The sequence below is a fragment of the Rissa tridactyla genome, chromosome 10 (genome assembly GCF_028500815.1).
Source record: "Rissa tridactyla isolate bRisTri1 chromosome 10, bRisTri1.patW.cur.20221130, whole genome shotgun sequence".
In the NCBI taxonomy this organism is placed as follows: domain Eukaryota; kingdom Metazoa; phylum Chordata; class Aves; order Charadriiformes; family Laridae; genus Rissa; species Rissa tridactyla.
This window is the reverse complement of record NC_071475.1, coordinates 19,275,966-19,300,514: the sequence shown is the minus strand read 5'-3', so window position 1 is coordinate 19,300,514 and position 24,549 is coordinate 19,275,966. Positions and strand designations below refer to the sequence as shown.

The 24,549-nt window shown below is 37.6% G+C and overlaps 1 protein-coding gene across 1 annotated transcript in view; it reads right to left on the bottom strand.

The window, feature by feature from the left end:
• Positions 1 to 24,549, bottom strand: part of DOCK3 (dedicator of cytokinesis 3) — a 220,575-nt gene that overhangs the window by 183,942 nt on the left and 12,084 nt on the right. Inside the window, exons 2-4 of the mRNA XM_054216455.1 lie at positions 15,848 to 15,931; positions 5,167 to 5,207; positions 3,259 to 3,314 (exon numbers count right to left, since the gene is read on the bottom strand). Of these exons, the coding sequence (XP_054072430.1) occupies positions 3,259 to 3,314; positions 5,167 to 5,207; positions 15,848 to 15,931 (181 nt within the window). The remainder of the gene's footprint in view (positions 1 to 3,258; positions 3,315 to 5,166; positions 5,208 to 15,847; positions 15,932 to 24,549) is intronic.

The window sequence follows — 24,549 nt, the reverse complement described above, 5'->3', positions numbered from 1 at the left end:
AAATGTCAACATAGTAATTTGTACAGTGCTAGAACTTGAATTTTTTTTAATTTGTTGAACATAAGCAAAAATATCTTAAGAGCAACATTTCAACCATTGTAACACTGAAGCAACTCCAGAGTCATACCAACTGTTCCTCCATTACATTACAAGAATCAGCTTATGTGAAACATTTTCTAGTTACCTGTTAAAAATATATAATTTCATTCTAATCAAGGCCAATGAAAGCACTTTTCATGATTATAGCATGCTAAATTAACTTGCATGCAAAGAAGAGTCCTTTACAGTTTGCGTCTCTTCTCTCTAAGCTAGTCCAACCCTCTTTCCCCTCCAATTAACATGTTAGCCAATATAATTAAGTACCTGAAATATCTACCATCTAGTAACCTCTCCCACCCAGAAGATTTTTTTCAATATTGGATATGAAACTCAAGTGAGCTATCCTCTAATCAAAAGAATAGGACCTGTCCCTTTGTGGTCAAGATCCTCCATACCCATCAGAGGGGAAGCATAGCGCGCTCTTCTTTTATCACACCAAAATGCAAGAATGTGGTAACTAACATATGTATTGTAATAGCATTATATTTACTGAGCCATTAGAGCCTTGACTTGCCCTTTACATTGAATGCTAGTACTGAAAAAAATGTCAGGCATTGTAAAAATAAGATCTATTTCAAGCTTCTGCTCTTTCAGGATTTTTTTTCAAAGAGAGAGAGAATCAAAAAAAGGAAAAAAATCAACATCAAAACACCCCATTTCTGAAACACACCCTGTTGGCACAATTTTCCATAGATCCTAAAGTAGTAGTACTAAAAAAAAAAAAAAAAAAATGGCTCAAGAGGTGGTTTGGGACAAGTGGTGTCAAGTGAGAGACAGCCCAACAGCCATGAGGGACACCAGCCCCTTCCCCTTCAGCAGTACAGCTGTGCGTACAGCTACTTTCAAACTCTCCTGCGGGGAAGCTACAAACTCCCCATTCCATAACCAGTTGAGGGTATTTCTTCTGTCTTTTCTGCAGAGTCAAATGAGTGCTAACAAGTAAATATGTGAACAATGAGATGTAATTAATTCTGAAAAGTTTTGTTTGTTTTAAGAAGTTTATCGTTAAAAAAGCCACAGACTTTCACAGCAATATTTCCCTTTTGAAAATTCCTACTAGAAATAATTGTGCCAAATTAGCTGAAGCCAAAAGTAATAAGCAATGGGGGAGAGGATGACGAAGTTACACCACTGTATGTCTCTCTGTATTCTTGGAGCAGAAAACTTATCAAACAAAAGCTTCAACTCCTTATTTCCAAGCTACCAAAAACTCATATTCACATCAATAACGTAAGTAAATCTTATCTTGAGATATGAAAACATACATATATTAGAAACATCACTATCTTAAAAACCTGGCATAGTCACGTTAGGCATGTATTCAACCCACTAAAGCTGCGACTGGGAAAGCTCCGATTCACATACCAGGAGACTAAACCAGGTCATGATTTTTTTCTATTATTATGCCAATGACCTCATCATTACCACATTTTGTTGTGAGAAACAAACACTGACAGATACCTGGCATCTGAGATTGTGCTCTATTCTACTCCTGCAATGTTTTTGTTTGGTTTTGGTTTGGTTATTTTTTTGTGGGTTGTTTGGTTGGTTTTTTTTTTTCAATTTTGGCCACAGTAAATTTCAATTTATGCTTTAACAAATCACCACAGAGTATACTTGTGATCTGAAGTGTGACACTAAGAACATGACAAAAATTCCAACAACCTATTCTTTAGCTCATATTCAAAGATCATTTCAATGGTTAAACAAAATAAGACATTTTGGAAGATCAGCCTTCAACAGTATGGGGGGATTTAATGAGAATGCACATCAGGAACACGTTTAACCATGTAAATATAATGCTTTGCACTCCTGCACTTCCTCCATTATACCCACATACTAATGACATTACATTGGGTCTATGACTCAAATATAAGAACATTATAAACCATGCTCTATTATTTCACAAGTGTTACTGGCACTTTGAATACATATGATATATAATACAGAGGCACAATTTCTGTTGCCATAACATTAAATAACCATGATCTCTGCTTCAGAATTGTATTACGTTCTGTTCTATCTGTCGGTATACCAGTCTCTGATACTTATTCTAAAAAAATATATCACCTTTCCTAATAAGTATCTAAATATCCTGAACTGGTTGCCCTTTACAAATTTTGAAATAACATCAAGTACTAATTAAGTACAGATTACAGGAAACTGGTCTTCCCCCTAAGGACAGTAGACATTAGAAGTAGTCATTCTATGCAATATACATCATTTTATATACACCCAAAAGTTATGAAGCATCAGTATTACAGTTGCCCTTACAATCTTTACGCAGTCCCTTTGGGGATAAACATACAATTAAGGCTATCAGAACTCACATTTTTCTACAGGTACTTCACTGAATGCCATTTAGTATGTTTTATCTTCCACATTTAATTTGCTACCTTGGGTCACTGTCTGAAACACTGCACTTATAAATCTCCCCACAGTGACCTTAGTCTAAAAAATGCAGGTAAGAGCAGCAGTGAAGACACAGCATATTGATTTCAGGAGTCTCGGTCAATCTCAGGGGAAACACTGCAGGTTACAGAGCCTACACACAGTAAAATCTCTGCCGTTATGTTGCCATCAGTATTGCTCTTCACATTAACTAAAGTACACACACCTCTAGCAATATATGAGCTACATATAAAGACAGTGAAGGTAAAATCTTTTCAGCAGAGTGTACCTCAGTCCTCCTTTGGCTTAAGGTGTGGAGGGTTGGATTATTTTGAAAAATTTCAAAGTAACATAGCTACATTGTAAGCTATGTCAAAGGTAAAATCTGCTGATAAACTAGACGGGCTGTCTACGTGTTGGTGCCTCCATAACAAACAGGAACATACAGAATTTTGCCAGTGAAGAACAAGCAGAAATGAAAAATATAAATAGGAGTTCTTTAAAATGCATATGTTTCAGATGATACCTCTGAAGTTAAAATTTTATGAGCAAAAGTGAACATGTGTAACCAACAGAATTGATTCTTGCTGTATTAAAAAAACAAAAAAAATTGAAAGCTCTGCAGAATTACATATAATTTTCAGACCCCAATACACACCAAAAGATACAACAAATTAAAACCACTCTATAAATTTTAATAACTATTTCTTAGCTTCCCTTCTAGATGAGAAACACTGCAGCTTCTTAAAGAGAAGGAAAAACACTCACCCTCTGTTACTGACAATTGCCTTTTTCAAGTGAATATAGTTTGCAGGAAAAATCCCCTATAAGAGAAAAAAGTCTGTAAGTTAGAAAAATACATTTGCAGTTTTTACCATTTATATGGTAAGCCACAACAAATAATTGCCAATATACCTTTTAAAAAAACCACCCCTAACCAAAGAAGCTACCACAGTCAAAAGTCATTATTCAAATTAGTCACAATTGATCATTTTAATCCATTTTAGAACAGGACAGCATGCCGAATCACGCCTCCATCTGGAAAGATTACTTTCTTAATAAGGAAGTTTAGCAAGTCTATTCAATGAAAATATCATACAAAGATTCAAGCTGAGTACTTTTCAACCCCAAAAGCTCATGAAGTGTTCAGAAACACTGCTGTATGGGAAATATGCTATAAAAATCATGGGTAAGTCAACTAGGACCAAACAAAACAGTGTCACTCTAATCCTGTGCAGCTGTCTGGGGTGGGATGAGACTGATTTAAAAGAAAACATTTAAGTTTAGCTAATTGTCTTCCTACTGCAAAGACTGCGAGAGCGCAATAATCCACTAACAGGTGATGAGCAAGCAGGAAAAAGGTGCGACAAGCAGGAAGGGTTCAGAGAACAGCTTGCAGTTAGCAGAAAGGAACGAGTAACAGAAGGAACTGCCTGCAATATTTATTGGAGAGCTGTAAGCTAGCCGGGACAGCCAGGAAAGCAGCTATCGAGCAGTCTGCAGCATAGCATCAGTACGCTTCCAACCAGGCATCTCTATCACTGTGCTACACTACATTAGACCACAAGGACACACGTCTAAAAAACACCAAAGCAAAAAGTGCACCACCAAATTCCTGTCTAGCCCCCATTACCAGGCTTTCACTAAGGAAAGAAGTATTCTATTACTTGCATACCCTGGAGCTGTCCTTTTTCCTCTCTCTTTCCAACAAAAAGCTGTTTAAACCTGCCTGGGATAGCTCCCATTATTTGCCTTTTGCTGTTCCCATGACAGTTGGATTCTAACTTTGCGCGTGCCACTGTGTTCTCATGTGATGAGACATGTGGAAAAGAGGTAATTTCATAGCGTTCCATTCTCTCTTTAAAGCACGTGGCCCTGAATCCTCAGAGCAAATTTGGTCAGTCAGCAGGAACAGTAAGCCGGCACTTCGGCGGGGAATACAGGAGCAGCATTGGTAATCTCCAGGTTAAAAAACAGCCAACAGCCTCTCACAAAAATGTCAGTTATCAAGCGTGAGCTTTAAATTTTTAGACCTTTAAAAGAGTACAATTTAGGAAGAACAATTTTCATGGCAGGGTTGAAAGGAATATTAAGTAAAGATGATTCAAAATGCTAAGAAAAATTCCTTCTTTTTCATAGGCAAGACTGAAATTGCAGAAGAAAATAAAGATAAATCTGATGGGTATTGCTTCAATGCGGGGGCGGGGGGGGGGGGGGGGAAGTAAACGTGCATGATTTCAGCCACATGAAAATCTGGAAAAGGAAGAAGTGGTACTTCAGTTTCTTGTTTGATTCTCTTCCAATTAATGCTGTTTATTTCTGTGATTCTGTGCTGGTTACCCAAGAAACCAAGGAAGGTTTGAAGGGCTCTCCGATCAAAAGTGAGCATATACACAAGCGGAAGATGTACCAACACAAACACACACATCTTGGATGAGATTTATAACCACTGGAGAGATTACAAGTTAGATGGGAGAAAGGTTTCTGATCCTTTGGGTGACTAATAAGTATTGTTCTCTAAATTTAGAAAATCAATCTAGTTCTCCCACAGGAAAAAAGTTAGAGAAGTAAAATCCTAAGGGCAAGGAAAATGAAAAGTTTACACAGTTGCAACAGCAAAATAGATACAATCTCCCACTAGATTAAAAAAAAAAATAAAAATGTATTCACACTTACCTTTACATTGGGCTTCTTAATGGAAACACCTCTGTACCAGCCTAAAATCAGATAAAACACACTATATTAATTTGTGGTATTGTTTACTTTACACAGAAGCAAACTGACTGAAAATTATGCAGTTACTGAGATCATCTCAAAAATCAGCTGTGCCTCACAAGGGTTTGGTTTTGGGGTTTTTTTTGTTTGTGTTTTTTTTTTTTTTTCTTTTGCTCCACAATGATGACAAGCAATTAAGAACCTGGAATACTCCTGTTTATTCCCACCAAGAACAAATGCAGCTTAGTATACTCAGCCACTGTATTCACAATCATTAGCCACTGTTGCAAAGACACATGCAAGAATCTGTACTGAACACTTTTCTTACACGCTGGTACCCGAGTCTCCTCATAGTGTTTATCTTAATCGTATCTCCAGACTTCAAAAATCTGTCCTTTTAGAAACAGGAAAAGCCATTATCATACATATCTAATATTGTTTAAACAAATATAAATCTTTTGCACTTGCCTGATTTTATGTATGTCTGTGAGACTACAGAACAGACTTTAGGATCTAATTTCACAAACCCAATTATTATTCTTGTATCCCCCATCAGATAACAGCCCCAGACAGGACAATAAATCAGGAGTAAAAACCAAAGCTGTAAAAGCTCGAAGTTAAACAGAAGAACCCAATTACTCCCATTTTACACAGGTGAAAGTAATGTCATTCCATGAAAGATTCATCAGGAAAACATCACCCAGTTAACAATGGAAAACTAGCACGCTGCAGTCGTCATGGTAGATGAGCTGCTCTTCCACTCCATAAGACACAGAAAACTACCTTGAATTCTTGTTAAACACATGCTGTTTTCTTCATATCTGGGTCTAAGAGAACATAAAGCTAACCCTGAAGAGCCCACAGGAGCACAGGCGATGAATAGTGCCGGGTTGGGAGTTCTGTGGAGGAGGCCTAGCCACCCCTGGACATCAGAAATTTGTGGGCAGAGCTGGCCAGGCCCAGCAACTCCACCAACTGCGAGTTCAACTGTCTGCGCATCACTCTTCTATCTACCACAGCCCAGCAATCAGACAGGCAACAACCCAAGCTTGCCAGAACCCAACAACTGCACATAATCTACATCCACTTGTCATAAAAATTCTGCTACTTTTTTTCCAGCAACTTCCTACTTTTAATTTTTTTTTATTTTTTTTTCCTACAGAAGGCAGATATAATTTAGTATCCACAGCATTTGAAAGAGCATTACAAGAACCTGTCAGTAACTTGCTATGGAAAATAGAGAAGAACAGAATAAACTAACTGCATTTTGTGTCTCAGAAAAAGGACGTAATATTTGGCTGAATTATGACATGAGTCTCATTTAAAGGCTCAGAAGTGGGGAACAAGGCCTTGACTTTGTTTTAAAGACAGCCTGCTAGTCTTCATTTATTTTTTTTAGGGAAATCTAAGTCAATATAAAAGAAAATAACTGATGAATTTAAGACATTTGCAAATCTTAGTACAGAAAAAATTAAAACATATCTTCTTCATGACATAAATTTGTCATGAAGATAGGACATAACACCAGACTTATTTTCCTGTGAAATTATCACTTCTATTAAAAAATAAAAATTTTTTTCAATTTACTTCTTAGTTGATCAAACTTCATGGCAAGCATATCAATATAAACATATATGCACAGACAACACATACATATCCTTAAAATAAGTAATTTCTGAAACTCCACGCAACTGTGTCTACAACACCTGCTTTTGAGTAAATGAGGCTACATATTTTTAAGGTCATGAAAAAAACCAAACGCATTCATCCTGTGATTCGTTGTTACCAATATTAAATAAAGCATGCTGCTAACTTTTATATTCATAGACTCCGTATCTTAGAAATAAACATACATTTTAAGCTTTAAGACAAACCAAATGGCAAACTTCTTGTTAAACGTGGAAAAAAGTGGTTTTATCTAACTTTGCGAACAGAGCTGTAAAATTCAGAACACAAACCGATAAAGCAGACATCTATTAATGATTCAGACCTGCAGAGTAGGGAATGAAACCCATTTCCAAAAAACTACCTTATTTCTGAGTTTCAAGTTCTTAATCCCAAAACAAATCTTCAATGTTTAAAAGGTATGTGTTTATGGAGTTGTAAAAAAACAGGAATGGAAGGACCCTTGAGAAATCATCTGGCTTATCCAAGCGATGTCTCTAAACCACTCCTCACAGCTGTTTAACCTGTTTTTAACAGCATCCAATAATTTATCATCAGGACTGAATAACACAGCACTCCTTGCCTGGGGAAAGTGATCCATACGACTTCTGCAAAACCTGAATTCCAAGGTATTTCTGCACAGTATTCCAAAGAAACAGGGTATAATTTCTGCTACTCCACACAGACCAGTTTGAAAGTGGTGTGTTACACAGGCATCTTTTTGAAGAAATGTCTTCCACTGATCAACTCGGCCAAGAAAACTGCGTTTAACAGTAACATTTTAGTATAGTACTTGAAAACCTAGAATATTTATGTTAAGTGGAGATGGCAAATCCTCACTGGACAACCTATTTCCGTGGCTCAGACAACATACACGCACTTTAAAACATGAACTTTCCTTGCTGCTATTTGAATCTGGGATTTTTTTCTTTTGGAGAATTTGGAAAACAGTTTGTTGACTTCCCATTTGTAGGTAATTTTATAGATTTGAGAAGTGGTGTATTTCCCCTTCATCTCATACATTGTGTTCTCCAAATCTTAGCTTTCCTTTCTTTTCTCTTTTCTTTTTCCGTGTGGTATAATATTTTTAGAATCATCTTTCTCTGTTTTAAGTTTCCTTCAACTCCGTGCAAGCAAGATACAGGAGAACGAAGAACTCACCAGAACCTGAAAGCACTAAATGGAAAAATGTAATTCCACATTTGCTTACAATGAACACCACCAAAACCTCATTCTGTATCTCAAAGTAAAAGCTATGAGAAAAGGTACAATGCTTTTTTTAAAAAACACATTTAGAAAATTGCATCTTGGTTACATTATTGACTAAAACAAACTAAACCTTTATTCTGGAATTAGTCTTAAATAGATTAATATTGATCTAATAATCTATTTTAAAGAACATTTATTCTTGAGGATTTAATCACAATACTCATCAAATCCAGACAGATGCCTCAGCTAATTGTGATCACAACATGGACTACACGGTTAGACCTCAATACCGACTAGTGTTTTTAGATGTTACTGTACTACAAAAATTAATTTTTAATACTTTAGAACTATGGCATTCATTTTCTAGTGATATATGGCCTTTAAAGGGTACTGGCTTCAAGGAAATGGTGAAAAAGATGGAATTTAAAATAAAGAAGCAGAAAAACATGGCTATGAAGTGACAAGAATTTTGTGAATAAGTTGATGTGAAAGAACAATCGCGAGTATCCACAATTTGAACAGATTAACTGCCTAGTAATTGTAAGCAACTAATAAGAATCTGAGGACGGGTGAAGTTAAGGCATAAGACCAGAGGTAGAACGCCTACAAATTTTACAAAGACTGTGCTTCATGCATACAATGCCTCCCCTCATTTCCTCTTCTGACGGCTAAGAATATTCTCAAACTGCTTGCCCTGCTGGATGAGCTAGGGAAAGGGAGACAGATAATTCTAACTAATTTTTTCAAAAAATGAATCACCATACTGGGTCTGGCTGGGATGGAGTTAACTTTCTCCACAGCAGCCTGTCTGGTGCCGTGTTTTGGATTTGGGGCTAAAACACTGCTGATGAGACACGAACATTTTGGTTATTGCTGAACAGTGCTTGTACAACATTATCTTTTTCCCCAATGTGCCACCCCCGGTGAGTAGGCTAGGGGCAGGCAAGAAGCTGGGAGGGGACATAGCTAGGGCAGCTGACCTGAATCAGTCAAAGAGATATTCCATACCATATAACATCATTTGCTATAAGAAAACCAAAAATTAGTCTACTAGCAGCACCATTTTAAGCAACGTCCTATTCAGGATAGGAAGGAAAACACTAAATATATCCCAAATAAGTCTGATGAATTTCAAGTATTATATCATAGTCAAAATAAAGTAGACAAAGCAACAAAGACATCCTAGAAGGGGCAAAAATACCTTCAGTGATACAGATGACACTACAAGCAAGCTTTTTTTTTTTCTTTTTTTCCTTTGATCACACAGGAAGATAGGCATAGGATGAGCCTACTCCTTACACGATAGCACAAGGCCAACTGAATAAGCACTGTTACGTCTGAACATTTGTGAGAAGCTGAGGATGAATGCAGCCATTTAGATTGCATCTTAATGTTGCGTCGATATGTATTTCTAGGTAAGTGTCATGACAAAACCACATACATGTTAAATTTTGATGAATGGAAGTGCAAGGCTTTATGTTTGTTTTAAAAAAAAAACTGATAGTGAGATAGACATAATGCCTCAGTAAAACAGAAACAGTGCAGGAATTACATACACTTTTCTAATCTAACTGATTTTGAACACCTCATGCTCAGTATGCATCAGGCAAAGGTTTAATCCAAGTACTGTAAAGGAAACTGAATGAATCATATCCATTCCAATGTGATCTGGACAAGTCACTGTATCTTAAAGCCCTATTCCAACTTTGCTTTTACGTGGACTGTACTGCACAGTGCAGCAGATAAACCAAGCACACTACCTGAAGCAACACAGCCACATTGCACAGTGTTCCATGCCAGCTAGGCCTACCATAGAGTCTAAACATTATGGTTTTAAGGTGAAACATAAAATCCAGGAAAAAACACAAGCCTTTAAAGCTGCTTTTTTTCAATAGCATCTAACGATATTGATACAAGCTATGAAAAGTTAAGAGCAGGTTGATCTAACAGCTCTCCCCTCTGCGCTGCCTATACATATATTCACACTGTAGGTTACTTGCAGGCCAGTAACAAAAGCTAAATTACTTAGCAGTATATGCAAGAATGTGTCCCTGTCCGTTTTACAGCTATAAGAAGCATTAGTCTTCCTGCTTAGCTCCTCTGAACATAGAGTTCAAGAAGGCCTCTGAAGAGGCAGGACAGAAAAATGGATTGTGAATGTATATTCAGAAAGCCAACCGCATCCTGGGCTGCATGAAAAGCAGCGTGGCCAGCAGGTGGAGGGAGGTGATGCAGCCCCTCTACTCCACTCTGGTGAGACCCCCCCTGGAGCACTGCGTGCCCCTCTGGAGTCCTCAGCACAAGAAGGACACGGACCTGCTGGAACGGGCCCAGCGGAGGGCCACGAAGATGATCAGAGGGCTGGAGCACCTCTGCTATGAGGACAGACTGAGAGAGTTGGGGGTGTTCAGCCTGGAGAAGAGAAGGCTCCGTGGAGACCTTATGGCAGCCTTCCAGTACCTGAAGGGGGCCTACAGGAAAGCTGGGGAGGGACTCTGGATCAGGGAGTTGAGTGATAGGATGAGGGGTAAGGGTTTCAAACTGAAAGAGGGGAGATTTAGACTAGATATTAGGAAAAAAAATCCCTCCTGTGAGGGTGGTGAGGCAGTGGAACAGGTTGCCCAGAGAAGCTGTGGCTGCCCCATCCCTGGAGGTGTTCACGGCCAGGTTGGATGAGGCTTTGAGCAGCCTGGTCTAGTGGGAGGTGTCGTGCCCACGGCAGGGGGTTAGAACTAAATGATCTTTGAAGTCCCTTCCAACCCAAACCATTCTATGATTCTATATACCAACATCACATATCCAAAAAATGCTCAGGTACATAACGTATCGTTCTCCCACAACTACCTGTATATACAGAAATTCACGGCGTGGGAAACTTGAAGCCATACCACAGAAACCTGCGTACTCTTCGATGAAGACTGAAAAACAGTCTTTTCAAAGATGTATCACGGTCAGAAGTCTCAGCAATAGTGCAATCCCAGTTAAACTGCAAAAGGAGCTGTGCCGCAGGCCTGCACATCTCAGTCTTAATCTGAGTGATTAAAAGAGCTACCAATGTTTCTTCATCTTTACTTGAAAGTGCCTTGAACAAAACAGGATATTCTTTCTATAAGCCACCTTGTAACCCTTTTCAGATTTCCCCTTTGTCAACAAGAAGTCTGTCACATGGAAAAAACTCATCCCTTTTGAGCACTCATTAGCAGAAAAACAAAAGGGTCCTAATTGAAAGGTATTGATCTATTTTTCAGAAAAATAAAGTTCAAAACCCCAAATTCCACATATAATTTCTCGACAAACAGAATTCTGAAAATAAATTACATAAGGATGTATGGTAAGTCCTAAAGCTAAACGTGGTTCTTAAAGAAAGCACTGCAAGTAGAATCTGCTACAAGAATTCGAACCTTTTGTCCTACAAAAATAAGTACAGTTTGCAGTATTGTGAGTAACTCTCAAATCTGGAGGAAAAGCTATCTTTTGCATACACTAGCCAATAATCAATTGCTTTTACCTTTTAATCTGCATACAAGCTGCTGTGCAGAACTAAAGGTACTCAAAGCGACCCAGAAGAGGGACAGTAACAGTGCTTAGCAAAAGCTTCCTGATGCTGAAACCACTCAATGCCAAGATCACTCTGTTCTGAGCTGGATGCTCTGAGCAGTGCCAGGACAGGACGAGGAACAGATGAATACCCTACCCAGCCTGCCAACACCGCGTCAGGGAGCAGCCTCACACCAGCAGAACCACAGGTATACACTAACAATGCAGTCAGAGATGCCACAACAAAAGCAGAAGAGATAGAATGTGCTTCATCGTGGTGTTAGCCAAGCGAAGGGCCATCAAGAAGCCATTCCCGTGCTCCAAAAGACTAGTTTGAATAGCCAGGCAAGATCTGCCACAGCAGCTGTGTGGATCTAAGAGACTCCAGTTCCGCTGGCACACTCCACAAAAGGCAAAGAGGAAAAGGGATGAAAAGGGAAAAAAGGCAAAGAGGAAAAGGGATATCTCACTGGAGACATCTTTGTCAGGGGAAATGCAAATTACTGGGAGTGAGTCGGTTTGGCCCAGCCAGCCACAGGACAGATCCTGACTCCAGGTGGAAGGAAACCCACATTGCTCCCACAGCAATGACAATCTGAAGTGTGATTCCTCACTCATCTGCATGGTACAACTTGGAAGCAGGGCAAAGACATCACTTTCTCAAGCACACTGAATTCTTCAAGAATTTAAGAAAAAACCCTAATCCCTATTTAAGTGTCCCAAACACTGGGAAGTCTTCATTTAACCGTGCTGTCACTGCTGGAATAACAGAGAGAAACTTTAAATATATTACATGCATGGCTTAAGAACACTATTATTAACATATACACAAATCAAAATCATGTAAATACTTGTGTGGATACCAGAATTTGCATGGGTAAGATAATATTATATTAACTGGTGCTTCAGGCATCAGCTAGTGTTTCTCTTCTTCAGTGGATATGTAAGAGTCTCAAGGTAATAATTAAAGTAACTGAAGTTGTAGTATTTTAATCTAAAGAAAACTGCTCCCTAGCAATAAAAATAAATGGACAAAACAGTCGTTTTAAATTTACCCTGAATGCCAGTGGCAGGGAGCCGTATGACTTGAGAAAAGTGCAGTCCACATGTGTATTTCAAACAATGCATATGCTCATGCTTTGTCAGTTGACAGAAGACAACTGTGTCTTTCAGCATTTTTACATGGCATACTACACCCGTACCCTTTCACCTCCTCAACGTGTGGCATGTACAGCAGAGAACACCGCTTACTGTTTCGGTTCTCTCTCAGTGGCAAGATCATAAGTGGAAGGACTCAGAGAGGGGAACAGTAACTATAAAACCACCCTAATAATGTCACATGCTTTAGAAATAGCACAATGTTTGGTGAAAACATGGCTGGAGCTGTTGGTAGCTTCTGAGGAAAGGCAGACACCAAGTCCACGGGTTTGAACCCTGTCATATTGAACTATTGGGGGTAGTGGGTCAGGGAGGCGGTGGGAGGCATTTGTCAGATTTAGACATGGTTAGAAAACAGGGATTTAGATGTTTGTGGTCTGGTATGAAAGCACACAGCGTGGTAGACACACAAATTGAATGAAATTCAGAAGTTCCAGTTTCGAGCACATGAACAAGATTCATAGTAACAATCACAACTGTATTTCATTGCATTTTATTTAAATATGCATAGACAATCACAATAAAAAAGATTTTTTTAAAGTATGTTATCAATTGGTATTCATATTTATTAGTCTTAAATAGACAAATAGGTGCATATATACGTGTGTGTGTGTGTACGCGCATACTTCCCTTTACTCTGCAAATAATCTAAAACTTAGCTGCAGAGGTACCCGAGAACTTGATATAGAAGATTCCCTACTCTTACACTCAATCGCTCTAAACGCAGCGACTGCTTTTTATGTCAGTCACCACAAAAGAGCCCTTGCTCTTCTGTAATAATAATAGTTACTCAATAAGTCATTATGATTAAAAATAAGCACATTCAGATGTATAACTAGTATTTGAACCTTTGTCAGCCTTGAATTCTTCAGTGAGACTCCGAAATCATTCTTCACGTCACTAGAAGATATGCATGTATGTGAATCCTTTTAACCCAGACAGCAAAGTACCTACTGTAGAGAATTATACACAAACTATTCTAACAAGCGAAGCTGAAACAGCAATGGATCTTCTGATGACTCCCACAGTCCCTTATTTGCATGGCTTAACATTAATTTATCCAGTTTGTCTGGACAAAAGAATCCCCAGCAAATAATGTAGAAGTAGAAGATGAGGTATGTTTCATTCTAAATTTGCAAGGCAGACCAAGGACCTAGTTAAACAACCACTTAGGCAAGAATGCTTAAACAACTACTTTTTTCTTTTTTTTAAAAAAAAGAACCTACTCTGCTCGTTTAGTGTGTTTTTTTGCATAATTCACACATGCAAGAGCTGCAGCACAGACCATCTGAATATTTAGACAAATTTCATATTGTGGAGTTCCAGACATTATTATCAAAGCTAATCTATCTTTTTATATATGTAAAGTCCATGGTAAAGGCACCTAAATCAAAATGACAGGGCAAAGGGCTTAAAAAACAAAACCAAAAAAAACTCTGTACAAACTCCTCCTTCCACCCAGGAAAATGCTTTGTCTGAGGGCCTCTTTTCTGAGCAATTTGAAGACTGGCATGAATTGCCTTTGAGGAATCATCCTCAAAACTACTGGCAAAGGAAATATACGGAGCTGAATTATTGTAACACTGTAAAGAGACCTTGGATTATCCTTTTGCTTTTCTGTAAGCAACCTGCTCCTTTGAGATCGTGCCTTCATTTCCCAGAGCTTTGAAAGTTTCCTTGATTATCAGAAATGGTTTGAAAATATCGTGACTGCTTTCAGCAATATACACTGTTTCCCCTTAAGAGTTATACTATCCTATACAAAGTAATAAATTTTTCCCAAGCTTGCACCATGTACTAATTCACAAGAGCTGGTAGAATGACTGCAATTAACACTCAGTGCTTGAGTAAAGATTAGCCCATTACACCACATGTGATTTTAAAAAAAAAAAAATTATCATTTGCAGCTATAATACTACATGTATTGTTTACAGCATGCTTCTTCATGGATTAAACATCACCACTACACTGCAAAACTCTCAACAGAAAATTTTTTACAAGTGTCAGTGAAGAAGCTACTGCTTTCCTAGAAAAACAGCATGTATGAGGTCACTTTTTCATAAAGCATTAAGTCAGCAGGTAAACAAACATAACACCTGTGTACAAGAAAAAGCTGCAAGAGCAAAAGACAGTTCTAGGCATGAGAGAAAAGCTGGTCTTCTGACCAGCATGCAGAAGGTCTGGGTAGCGACACTAACACTAGAGATGAAAAACGACTGTAAACTGAAGAAACACAAAACCAAACCTACAGATTTGTGGATCTGGGTTTTGAATTTTTTTTAACACTTCAGCATTAAGGTTACATTATTCCATCTCAGACTACAGTGAAACATGTTCTCATACTGTATCTTGTCCACCTCCTTCTCAATAGACATGTTTTACACCACTTGTTCACTCTGAACATTAGGATAAAAATCATTCTCCTTTTAGATACAACAACTTCAATCATACTATTCATGTGAATAAAGCAGAGGATTAGGACATTCAATTTATTCATACACAGACATTTCCAACCACATAAGAAAGAACTATAGTTATAACATTTACAATGGCATTTCCCTTTAAGTACAAAAAAAACACATAAAGAAAAATGCAAAGCGATCCCCCCATAACCCATATTCTCTACATTTTTTACAGTATTGCTCCCAAATGCTTTGCTAATCTATTTCATAACTAATATTTTCCATGTGTTCTGATGTTTCTAAATAACAAACACATACTTAATTGAAATGCATAACAGTAAAACTGAGAAAATATGGTACAAAAAGATACTGATTATATACTTCACATGATGAAAATTCACTGTAAAACCCAATTACAATACAACAATCAGGTCAGGGTTCAAGATTTTCTGGACAGATGGTTAACTTAAAACACACTGACCCCCTATCAGACTGGATTAGTGCCAACAGCACTCAGCCTTTCCTACAGAAAGTGGGTCAGAAGAGGTTTTATTCAAGTGCTTTCATTTGATGCATCACGATTTCCCAACAACTTATTAAAATCTGCTAGATTAAGATATTTGTATATTCTTACATAGAAAATGGGATTCCCTCTTGGACATCACACTTACCTTCACATTTTTCTAGGATCTGGACAGTTTCACCTAGTTCCAGGACCAAGCCTTGCGGTACAGTTCCTCGGAAGCTGCATATCACTAGAGGGTGGGGAAAAAGAGAGAGAGACACATATGAGGCTTGAATCTTTGCATGAATTTTTCTTCTAAGCATAGCACTTTAGCTCACTCCTTACATAAAAATAGCTATTACACAGCTGCCCAGAAAACCTGTCAGCCAACGTTTCCTCATCGGATAACTTTATATCAGCCCTTATCAGAAATTAAGCTCAGCAGCAACATAAAAGCTGTGCTTTTTAAAAGATTTTTTAATTAAGCAAGGCTTGTAATCACTTAAATCACCAAGCCCTGATTCATACTGCATACAAAGATTTCCTTGTCTCACAGTTCTTACTCTGCTACACAATTCATCAATGGAACAGGCAGTCCTAACTGCAAGGACTATAATAGGAAGTCAACTGCAAGGATTACTTTCCTCCAAGTTGAAATTATTTCAAGTACCATCTGTGCAGCTAATACACTGCAAAAATCCTATATTACCATACATTATTATATTTAAGTAGATATATAGAAGAATACATAAGAATCTGTACTTGTCTTGACAAGTACTAACATGGCATATATCTTAAATATTTTTCTAGGTATCTTTAGTCTTCATTAACCAGACAAAGTAAGAACCCATCTTAATGTTTCAGAAAATAGGAATACAATCAAAAATTACCAAATGAACCTCAAGTTTAAAAATAAACTTTAAAAAATTATCACAGTGTATAATGATATAGTCTTTAACCATATTTATCAAAATACAATAAGGACATGGACATGGGTAGTTTCCCAAAATATGACATGTCAAACGAAATGATGAATTGCAAATGAGGTCGGCCCCCTCTCAGTCCCGTAATGCCTGTTCACCAGCATTTAAAAACTCACAGATTTAATTTAATCACGCAAGTACCTTGTTCTAAATAAATACATGCTCAGACAGAGTACACCCTATATGTCACCTACACACACACCGAAGCACAAGGGAAATTCCATGAGTTGAAACAGTGACCTCCAGTGGGCATCGTCCTTTTTGCCAATTTAAGAGATCATTCCCCTTTACATGCAGACACAAGCTATGGAGGAGGTGTTCCCACATCATGGAGCTGCATTTCATGAAGATCTTTTTGTGTCAAGGCCACTGAATCCCTTATGACTAAAGCCTCTCTGTGCAGAACTGAAAGCAGTTAACCAGAAAGTCTGAAGTCCAGAGGAAGAACATCTTGGAAACTAAGACTATCATCTGCACCATCTACCACAAGGTTTGTTTCTTGAACCTTGAATTTCAAGAAATAATGAGAAAAGCGCAGAAAAAACTTCCATCAAAATAAAACACCGTTTCAACTGTATACAGAGATTTCAAGAAGTTAAAGGCCAAGAAAGAACAAACTACTTACACCAGGTAAACACCCACACAGATGAACGTAATATGAGAAAGAATTTGAATCAAAATCTGAAGAGAACCAAACAGCATCAAATGTTTTCTCTTCCACATTGAGACTCAATGCAGTGTTTAATTAAAGAGGAAAAAACTAGGGATTCCATGACCAAACCTAAACTGTTCTCTCAGCGTGTACAGCCCAGGACAAGTCACCGCTGGTTAAATGAGGTTTTAAATTCTTGTTTACATCAGAGACAGGAGAAACATAACAACTGGCTCCAGACGGGAGTAATGCAGACAACATAATCCAAGAAAAATACTAAGCTTGTCAGCATTCTGGATTCATTCTTCACCCGTGAAGAAATCATAAATATGGATTTCGACTAAAGAAAAACTACTTAATGCTTGTCCCAAAGTACAGGAACACTGATAGTTGCCAAACACTTTACTGGCAGGCCACAATCAAATCTATAATGGCCCCTCCAGTATTTTAGATAGCAGAATCCTTTAAATACAGAATATGGGGGGGGTTGTTTTGGGGTTGTTTTTTTTTTTTTCTAATAGGTAATTTTACCAAAACAAGAAGGTAGAAAAATATTTTATTTCTAAGTTGTTTTGCAAAATACAGTCCTATATTAAAATAACGTGACTCTTCCGTTCAAACCAACAAAAATACTAAAAAAATTCAAGCAGGTCTTAAAAGTACAGGATTTTAGAAATCCTGGGTGAAAAGCTACTAATGAAAACACCAGAAAAATGGAGAAATGTTAATACAGTAACAAGTTATATTAATTTATGGGAATAATTCTAGATAAACAATCATTTAAAAAATCTATATATACATGATAATATTAAATCCAATTTCCAGGCCATTTTTAACTTCTCTGAACATGCCAAGATTATCATGACACTGAGACACGTAAGCATTGATGGTTTTATACAAAAGAAGAGTTTGAAATCTAGAGAGATTAATGACTGACCAGTCTTACTTAGCTAAGTCCACCAAGTAATAGTTAGTCTGAAAAACATTATTGCATGTTAACACTGCATTAGAAGTTTTGAATTAGCAAACAACAGCTAGCTTCCTATGAAAATTATTTACTGTATGAAAACTACTGAATAAAGGATGAAAACAAGAAAGAAACTGGATTTGATGCAACTACTAGTTCTTTGCTCATCAAATACTTGCCTGTGATGTAACACTAAAATTGAGCGTAGAATGAAAGCTAAAGAAAAGGTAGCAGGAAAACACAGTACTGTTTTTTTCAACTGCCGATACAATAGATTTTAAAAATATGACCAAGAATAATGACTTTAACATATTTAGGCTTACAAGAAATAATTCTAATAGATACATTAGTTTATAGACGCAAACTGTCCACTTATAACAGGCCACACAAAGCAAACCTGCTATAAGGACTGTACTGTATCAATATGTAAGAGTACTCATTAATAAGATAGCCAAAGCTCTTTTCTTAGGTCTACTTTAGTCAAAAAAGAATAAACAAACAAGAATCACAGAACAGAAATGAACTGATCGCATCAGCTATAGATACAGTCTGGATGATCATTCTCAATTAGAAAATAAGTTCTCATACAAAAATAACATCCACCTTGTGTTCCTCATTCTTAATACAGCAGTATGAAATCTAATACCTTCATTGATAAATTTGTAGTCATCAATAAATTGCATGTCTCTTCTGTTTGACAATTTTCATAATCAATAGGGTACGTGAATAGCAACATGGATATTTTCAAAATAACAGAAGGCAAATCTCAAGAGTAGCTGACTTTGTAGCCACACTAAACTAAATGAAAGTCGGGAAAAATTAAAGAACCCAAATAAACTGACCAAATACACCAAACCGTATCTTGTTAAAACTGTGTAACAAGAACACAATTTAACATCTCTGATATAAAAAAAGAATTGTAAAAGTAGCTACTGATTATGACAGAATCCCAGAAATTTGAGGTTATTTTGTAGTCTGGTACATGATTCCAAAGGTTACTGCCAAAGTTATTGATGTTTTTGCTAAGCTAAAAATGCAACACAATCTTATTTAGGAAGCCACTTTTAGGTACACAATTCTTCTTAACAGTATTATTTGAAAAATATGAACACAAATGTATATGGAATAATTTAACCATTCTGGGGAAAATAATTTACAGAGAGGACTCCAATAAGTGACTTCCGTCCTTCCCACAGAGAAATTCTTCATAGCATATGAACATCTACAAACTGTCTATCAGTCAACAAATCTCCATCACTTCTTACAAGTGTCATCCCCTTGGTCACCAGAATACAGAAGTAACACATTCTGCCAAAGAGGAATGCTTTGAAAAAGTACCACGTGCCACTTTCATGAATTATCTCCAAGTCAGAGGTTCCTTCCTGTCTATGAAAGCGGGCCACAGCAAAACAAACCCTTCCTTCTGCACCTCTGCAATTTATTAATGAGAAAGGCACAAACTAGTTCACATAAGCAGTTACTCTAAAGCTGTAGCAGACTGCATGAAGGAATTAGGGGGTATAAAATATAAGAACAAATGGAATTGGAATAAGTTTGGAAAGTCAAAGATCCAGGCAGGAGAGGACAGGTTCAGAAGCGTTGTCCTTGCCTATGGACATGCCCTGATACAGTATAAGCAGCTGCATTGTAAGTCACCAGCAGTAACAGAAACTGCTTCAAAGGAATAAGGGTACACAGATAAACATGACATCTTAAGAAAGAGTCAATTCATCTGTGTAGCTTACTGAGTCCTCAGATATCTAAAGGAGCTGCTTGCTATATGGACAAAGAAGGTCCCCTTGATACAATCCAGTAGGTTTTACAAAAGCTGTTCTAAAACAGCCCCTGTCAAAAGCTCTTGCAGAAACTGAGCTTGGCTGTGATAAAGTGGGAATGCATTTGCACAGATAAATAACCAGCTAAGAGATACAAAATAGAAGAATAAGTAGCCAGTTTCTTAGTGAAGACAGGTTGGGCAGCAAGTTCTAACGGGTTCTCTGTTGGAGCCTTTTCTGTTCAAATTATGTCTAAATGATCCAGAAAAGCCAATCATTTGGAAAAGTGACAAGGTTTGTGAAGCCACTCAAGTTATTCAGGGTAATAAGCAGTTGCAGATGGACCTAAGTACCACAAGTAGAACTGGCGGATATATACCATTTAGTTCATCTACATGGTGTTTCACGAGGGATGAACAATCCTAATCTCACATACAAAATGATCGTCTCTCCCCTTGCTATTACCACACCGAGCGAGACACTGGAGTTCTTGTTGTAAACTCTATGCTCAGACACTGTCAAGCAGCACCCCCCTCCTCATCACCACCACATCACAGCAGAATACTATCTTTGGGGGAAAAAAGGAAGACACCATTACCTACAGGACTGTATAAAATTCACAATGAACCCCCATGTGCCAGTTTTCCCCCTTCCCCTTTGTCAAAAATGTATCCTTTGTCGAAAAGGACAGAGCAGCCTAAGGAAAGGTAGAAAGAAGTGAGATAAGAGACACCAAGGTCTGCATAAGAGCTTTTATAAGATTAATTATGAACCAAGATAAGACTCTTCTACCAGTAAGACTGACTGCTGAAAGAGGTGGAGAGAGTATAATTGATAAATTGTATGGAGAAGGTGAACAGGTAACAACTGCTCATTATCCCTTACAGTACAAAAAAGCAGAGCAGTGTCAAATGAAACAGCAGAGAAGAGCTCAGGACTTTATTTAATGAAGTACTTTTCCACACAGTGCATAAACTGTGAAACTCCTCACAAGGTGCTGAGGGTGTGTCCTGGGTTGAGCGACACAGGACTAATTTCTCTTCTAATGCTGGGGAAAACTCCACTTTTGGAAGACTCTAGTGTTTGAATTTGTGAAAATATTTACTTTATAGCCAGCTAGGCTATGTGGGATTCAAGGTCTCAGTGTTTTCAAGCCTTGCCAGATGCAGGGATGAGGAGGGGCGAGGCCTGGGCATCTGACTCAGCCTGGCCAACAGGATTATTTCATGCCATGGATGTCACATTCTATATAAATTAGAAAGTTTGCTGCGTAGTTTCTCTCTCCCTTGATGCCAGCAGCCCAGAGAAACTCCTTGCCCCGGTGCCGGACCCCTGAGGCCTTCCCTTCCTCCTGAAGCCTCAGCGCTCGCAGTGTCCGACATTTGCTGTCCCCCGCTGGGAGTGCACAGCTTCCTGCTGATATAATTGGCTGAGTATAATTCTTGTATATCTTATATTAGTATCAGAATTAATACTGGTTCTTTAATATTATTGTTAATTATTTAGTCTTATCATATTAAATCTATTTATATTTCAACCCTTGTGTTTCCTTGCTTTCCCCAATTCCCCTTTCCGGGTGGGGAAGGGTCATCGGGTGACAGAATAATTGTCTAAACAACAACAAATTGTTACGGGTTTTCTCAAACTGTAACAGGGTGATAAAAAAATAATAAATAAATCACTCAAGTTCAGAAGCAAAGAGGATAAGTTAATGCATGTGTACCACCTCAGGCGCAGCAAGTGCCTAACCCAGGAAGCACTTAAGTCTTGGGAAAGCATCACATATGCTTCTCTTGCTGTGCTACTGCACTGTGAACACCTGCTATCGGCCACTGACGAGGGCTGGACGCAGAGTGAGATGGGCTTGTGGCTGGGCTGTTACAATCCCTCTCACGCTCACAGCCTGAGCTTCTGTTGGCTCTTGCTCTCTATTGATTTGTGACCTCATCTGAACACTATTAGGGCAAAAAGAGAGAATACAATTCACAGTAGAGAAACGTTAAATTAGATTTCATGTGTGTCATTATTACTTTCTGCCACCTACCTAAATAACACAGCTGTTTTCATTTATGCTGTGGTATAATTTAAAATATATCTTCCTTTTTTAATTCCTTCTACTTCAATTTCCTACATCCCGACTTCCCCCGCCCCCCCATCTCACCTGGGTCACAATGCTTCCACAGATCATTTTTCTTCTCAAATGGATTATGTCAACTACATGATAAACAGTAACAGAAGTGCGTCACATTTTTTACACAAACAGTGGGGAAAGCCAAAACAAGAACATGCCAGAGTACTGTCCAGCCCAGTATCCACATAAAGATACTGCAGCATCTAGCTGCCAATTCCCCTGAAACATCATTTTTTCTTAGCATATACCTAAAAATATTTTGCAGCACAGGGAACTGGCATAGGTATATGCCTTCTGCATGTAATTTCTAATTTTTTCAACTTATTTCTACACATTGTAGTAAAGCCTACAGAAGTATTTTGATATTTCATAATGTTCTGTTTACACTATAAACTATCAGTTCAGCCCATAAGAAGTAATTTGTATATTTTCATAAAGGAACAGAGACCTTTTCCTGCCCTGTTCCTCTCCACCTTCCAAGATGTACCAACGAAAATTGAAAGTATTCACTTAAATGAGGGCTGAGAAACAAAATCAGTTCAAGAGGCTTCCATGTTTACATTGTCCCCTTTTCCTTCTCCAAATCTAAATTTTATCTAATCGTAACGTTGGGCTTTTTAAAATTATTATTTCTCATGTTTTCTCTCCACAATAGAAATAATTGCTGCTAGAACATATCCAACATGATAAACACATTTTTGTTTTTCTTTATCACAAGGTGTTGGTGAGGCCAAGATTTAATGTATTCTGTGGGTTAACCTGGGGGGAAAAAACCCACAAAAACCCATGACATCTCATATTATCAACTGTTAACATGCCTGGTTTTTTTGGGTTTTTTTTTCCAGTTTCACTGGGTCTTTTTTAGTTGCATAATGTGACAAAAGAAACAAAGTTTCTGAATTCCTTCCACTGTAACAATCATCATTTTGCAAACTTTCAACATATCTCTGTTTATTCGTGGCTTCAAAAAACAAATCTCCCTGGCCTTTGTGACAGTTTTTTCCAGTTCTCAACTCATTATTAGTATTATCTGTCTTACTAAAATTCTGGTAACTTGTGACATCTTTAGATAACACCAACAGAACATAGACAAATGTTTCAGGTTAAAGCACGCCGTTTAATTTTTTTAATGCTCTGTACTACACTCAACATGCAGTTATTCAGGTTATGCACTAATCATGCCCTAAGAATATCTTTGACCAAACTAATTTCACAAGGGATGGCAAGGATAAAGCATAGAAGCAGACCTGCAGTTGTGTTGCTCTATACCCAAATTACTTAGCCCCATACCCTACCAATTTATAATCACACTGAGCAGACACTCAATTGTGTTCTGTGCTACAAATGTCAAAGTTTTTAAGTCTTCTGATGGTGTAATTTATGCTTTATAACACATAACTATATTTTAAACTCAAACCTCTATCACACTCTATCAGCTAAGAATGTGTTCATGTTTACTTTGGGTAAACACATATAACAAACTCTTAAATCTCACAATCCTTATAAACTGCTACCAGTTACCACTCTTACTAGTTAACATGGAATATGAGTCAATCTCTGAGCCTAATAATGACTGATACTGATTAGCCTTTAAGAAAATAATGCAATTACTTCAGACCGATAAATTAATGTTATGAGGAAGATGTGTCTTTCCTTAAAATGATTTTTCATATAAATCCATCTATTAAAAGTGTATAGTGTATCTAACAGTATAGGCTAGTTTTAGCAGCTGAATAAGATGCACTTTGTTTTCTTCCCTGTAATACCTAAATGATAATAAAGGCTCCATGTAACTTAACAGTCACTGAGTAGGCAAAACCAATAACGGCTCCAAATCAAATACCTTTTCCCTAACAGAGGCTAAAACAGGAAGGTGAAGGAAAGATATTAGAGTAGGGCAAGAATGTAGCTTTCCCCAACTTGAGCCATCTGTGGACTGGGACTTCCTAAAGAGTAAATTTTTATTAGTATTAATTTTATATAGGTATTTAATAGTGCTTTCTATACTTTTTCTTCTATGGAGCCACCTACATGTTTTTGAACCACATCAATTTTTAACATTCAGATCACCCCAGAACTCCACACTTCACTTATGGATCAGATAGAAAGCATTTTTCAGTTGTTCGGATCCTGCATCACCAATGCCCTATGGGAGCTCTATGAAAATAAAAAGAGTGAACAATACATTTCTATTCTTCCACTCCACAGTATTTATCATTTTAGAAAGTTCCAAACTACCTTTTATGAATAATTTGTTTTTTAAAAAGGGTGACAGATGTTAATTCTTTGTATTTACACACAGCAGACTCTAAGCCACAGCAATATGACTGCGCAAGAAAAAAAAACAACCCAGCATTAAT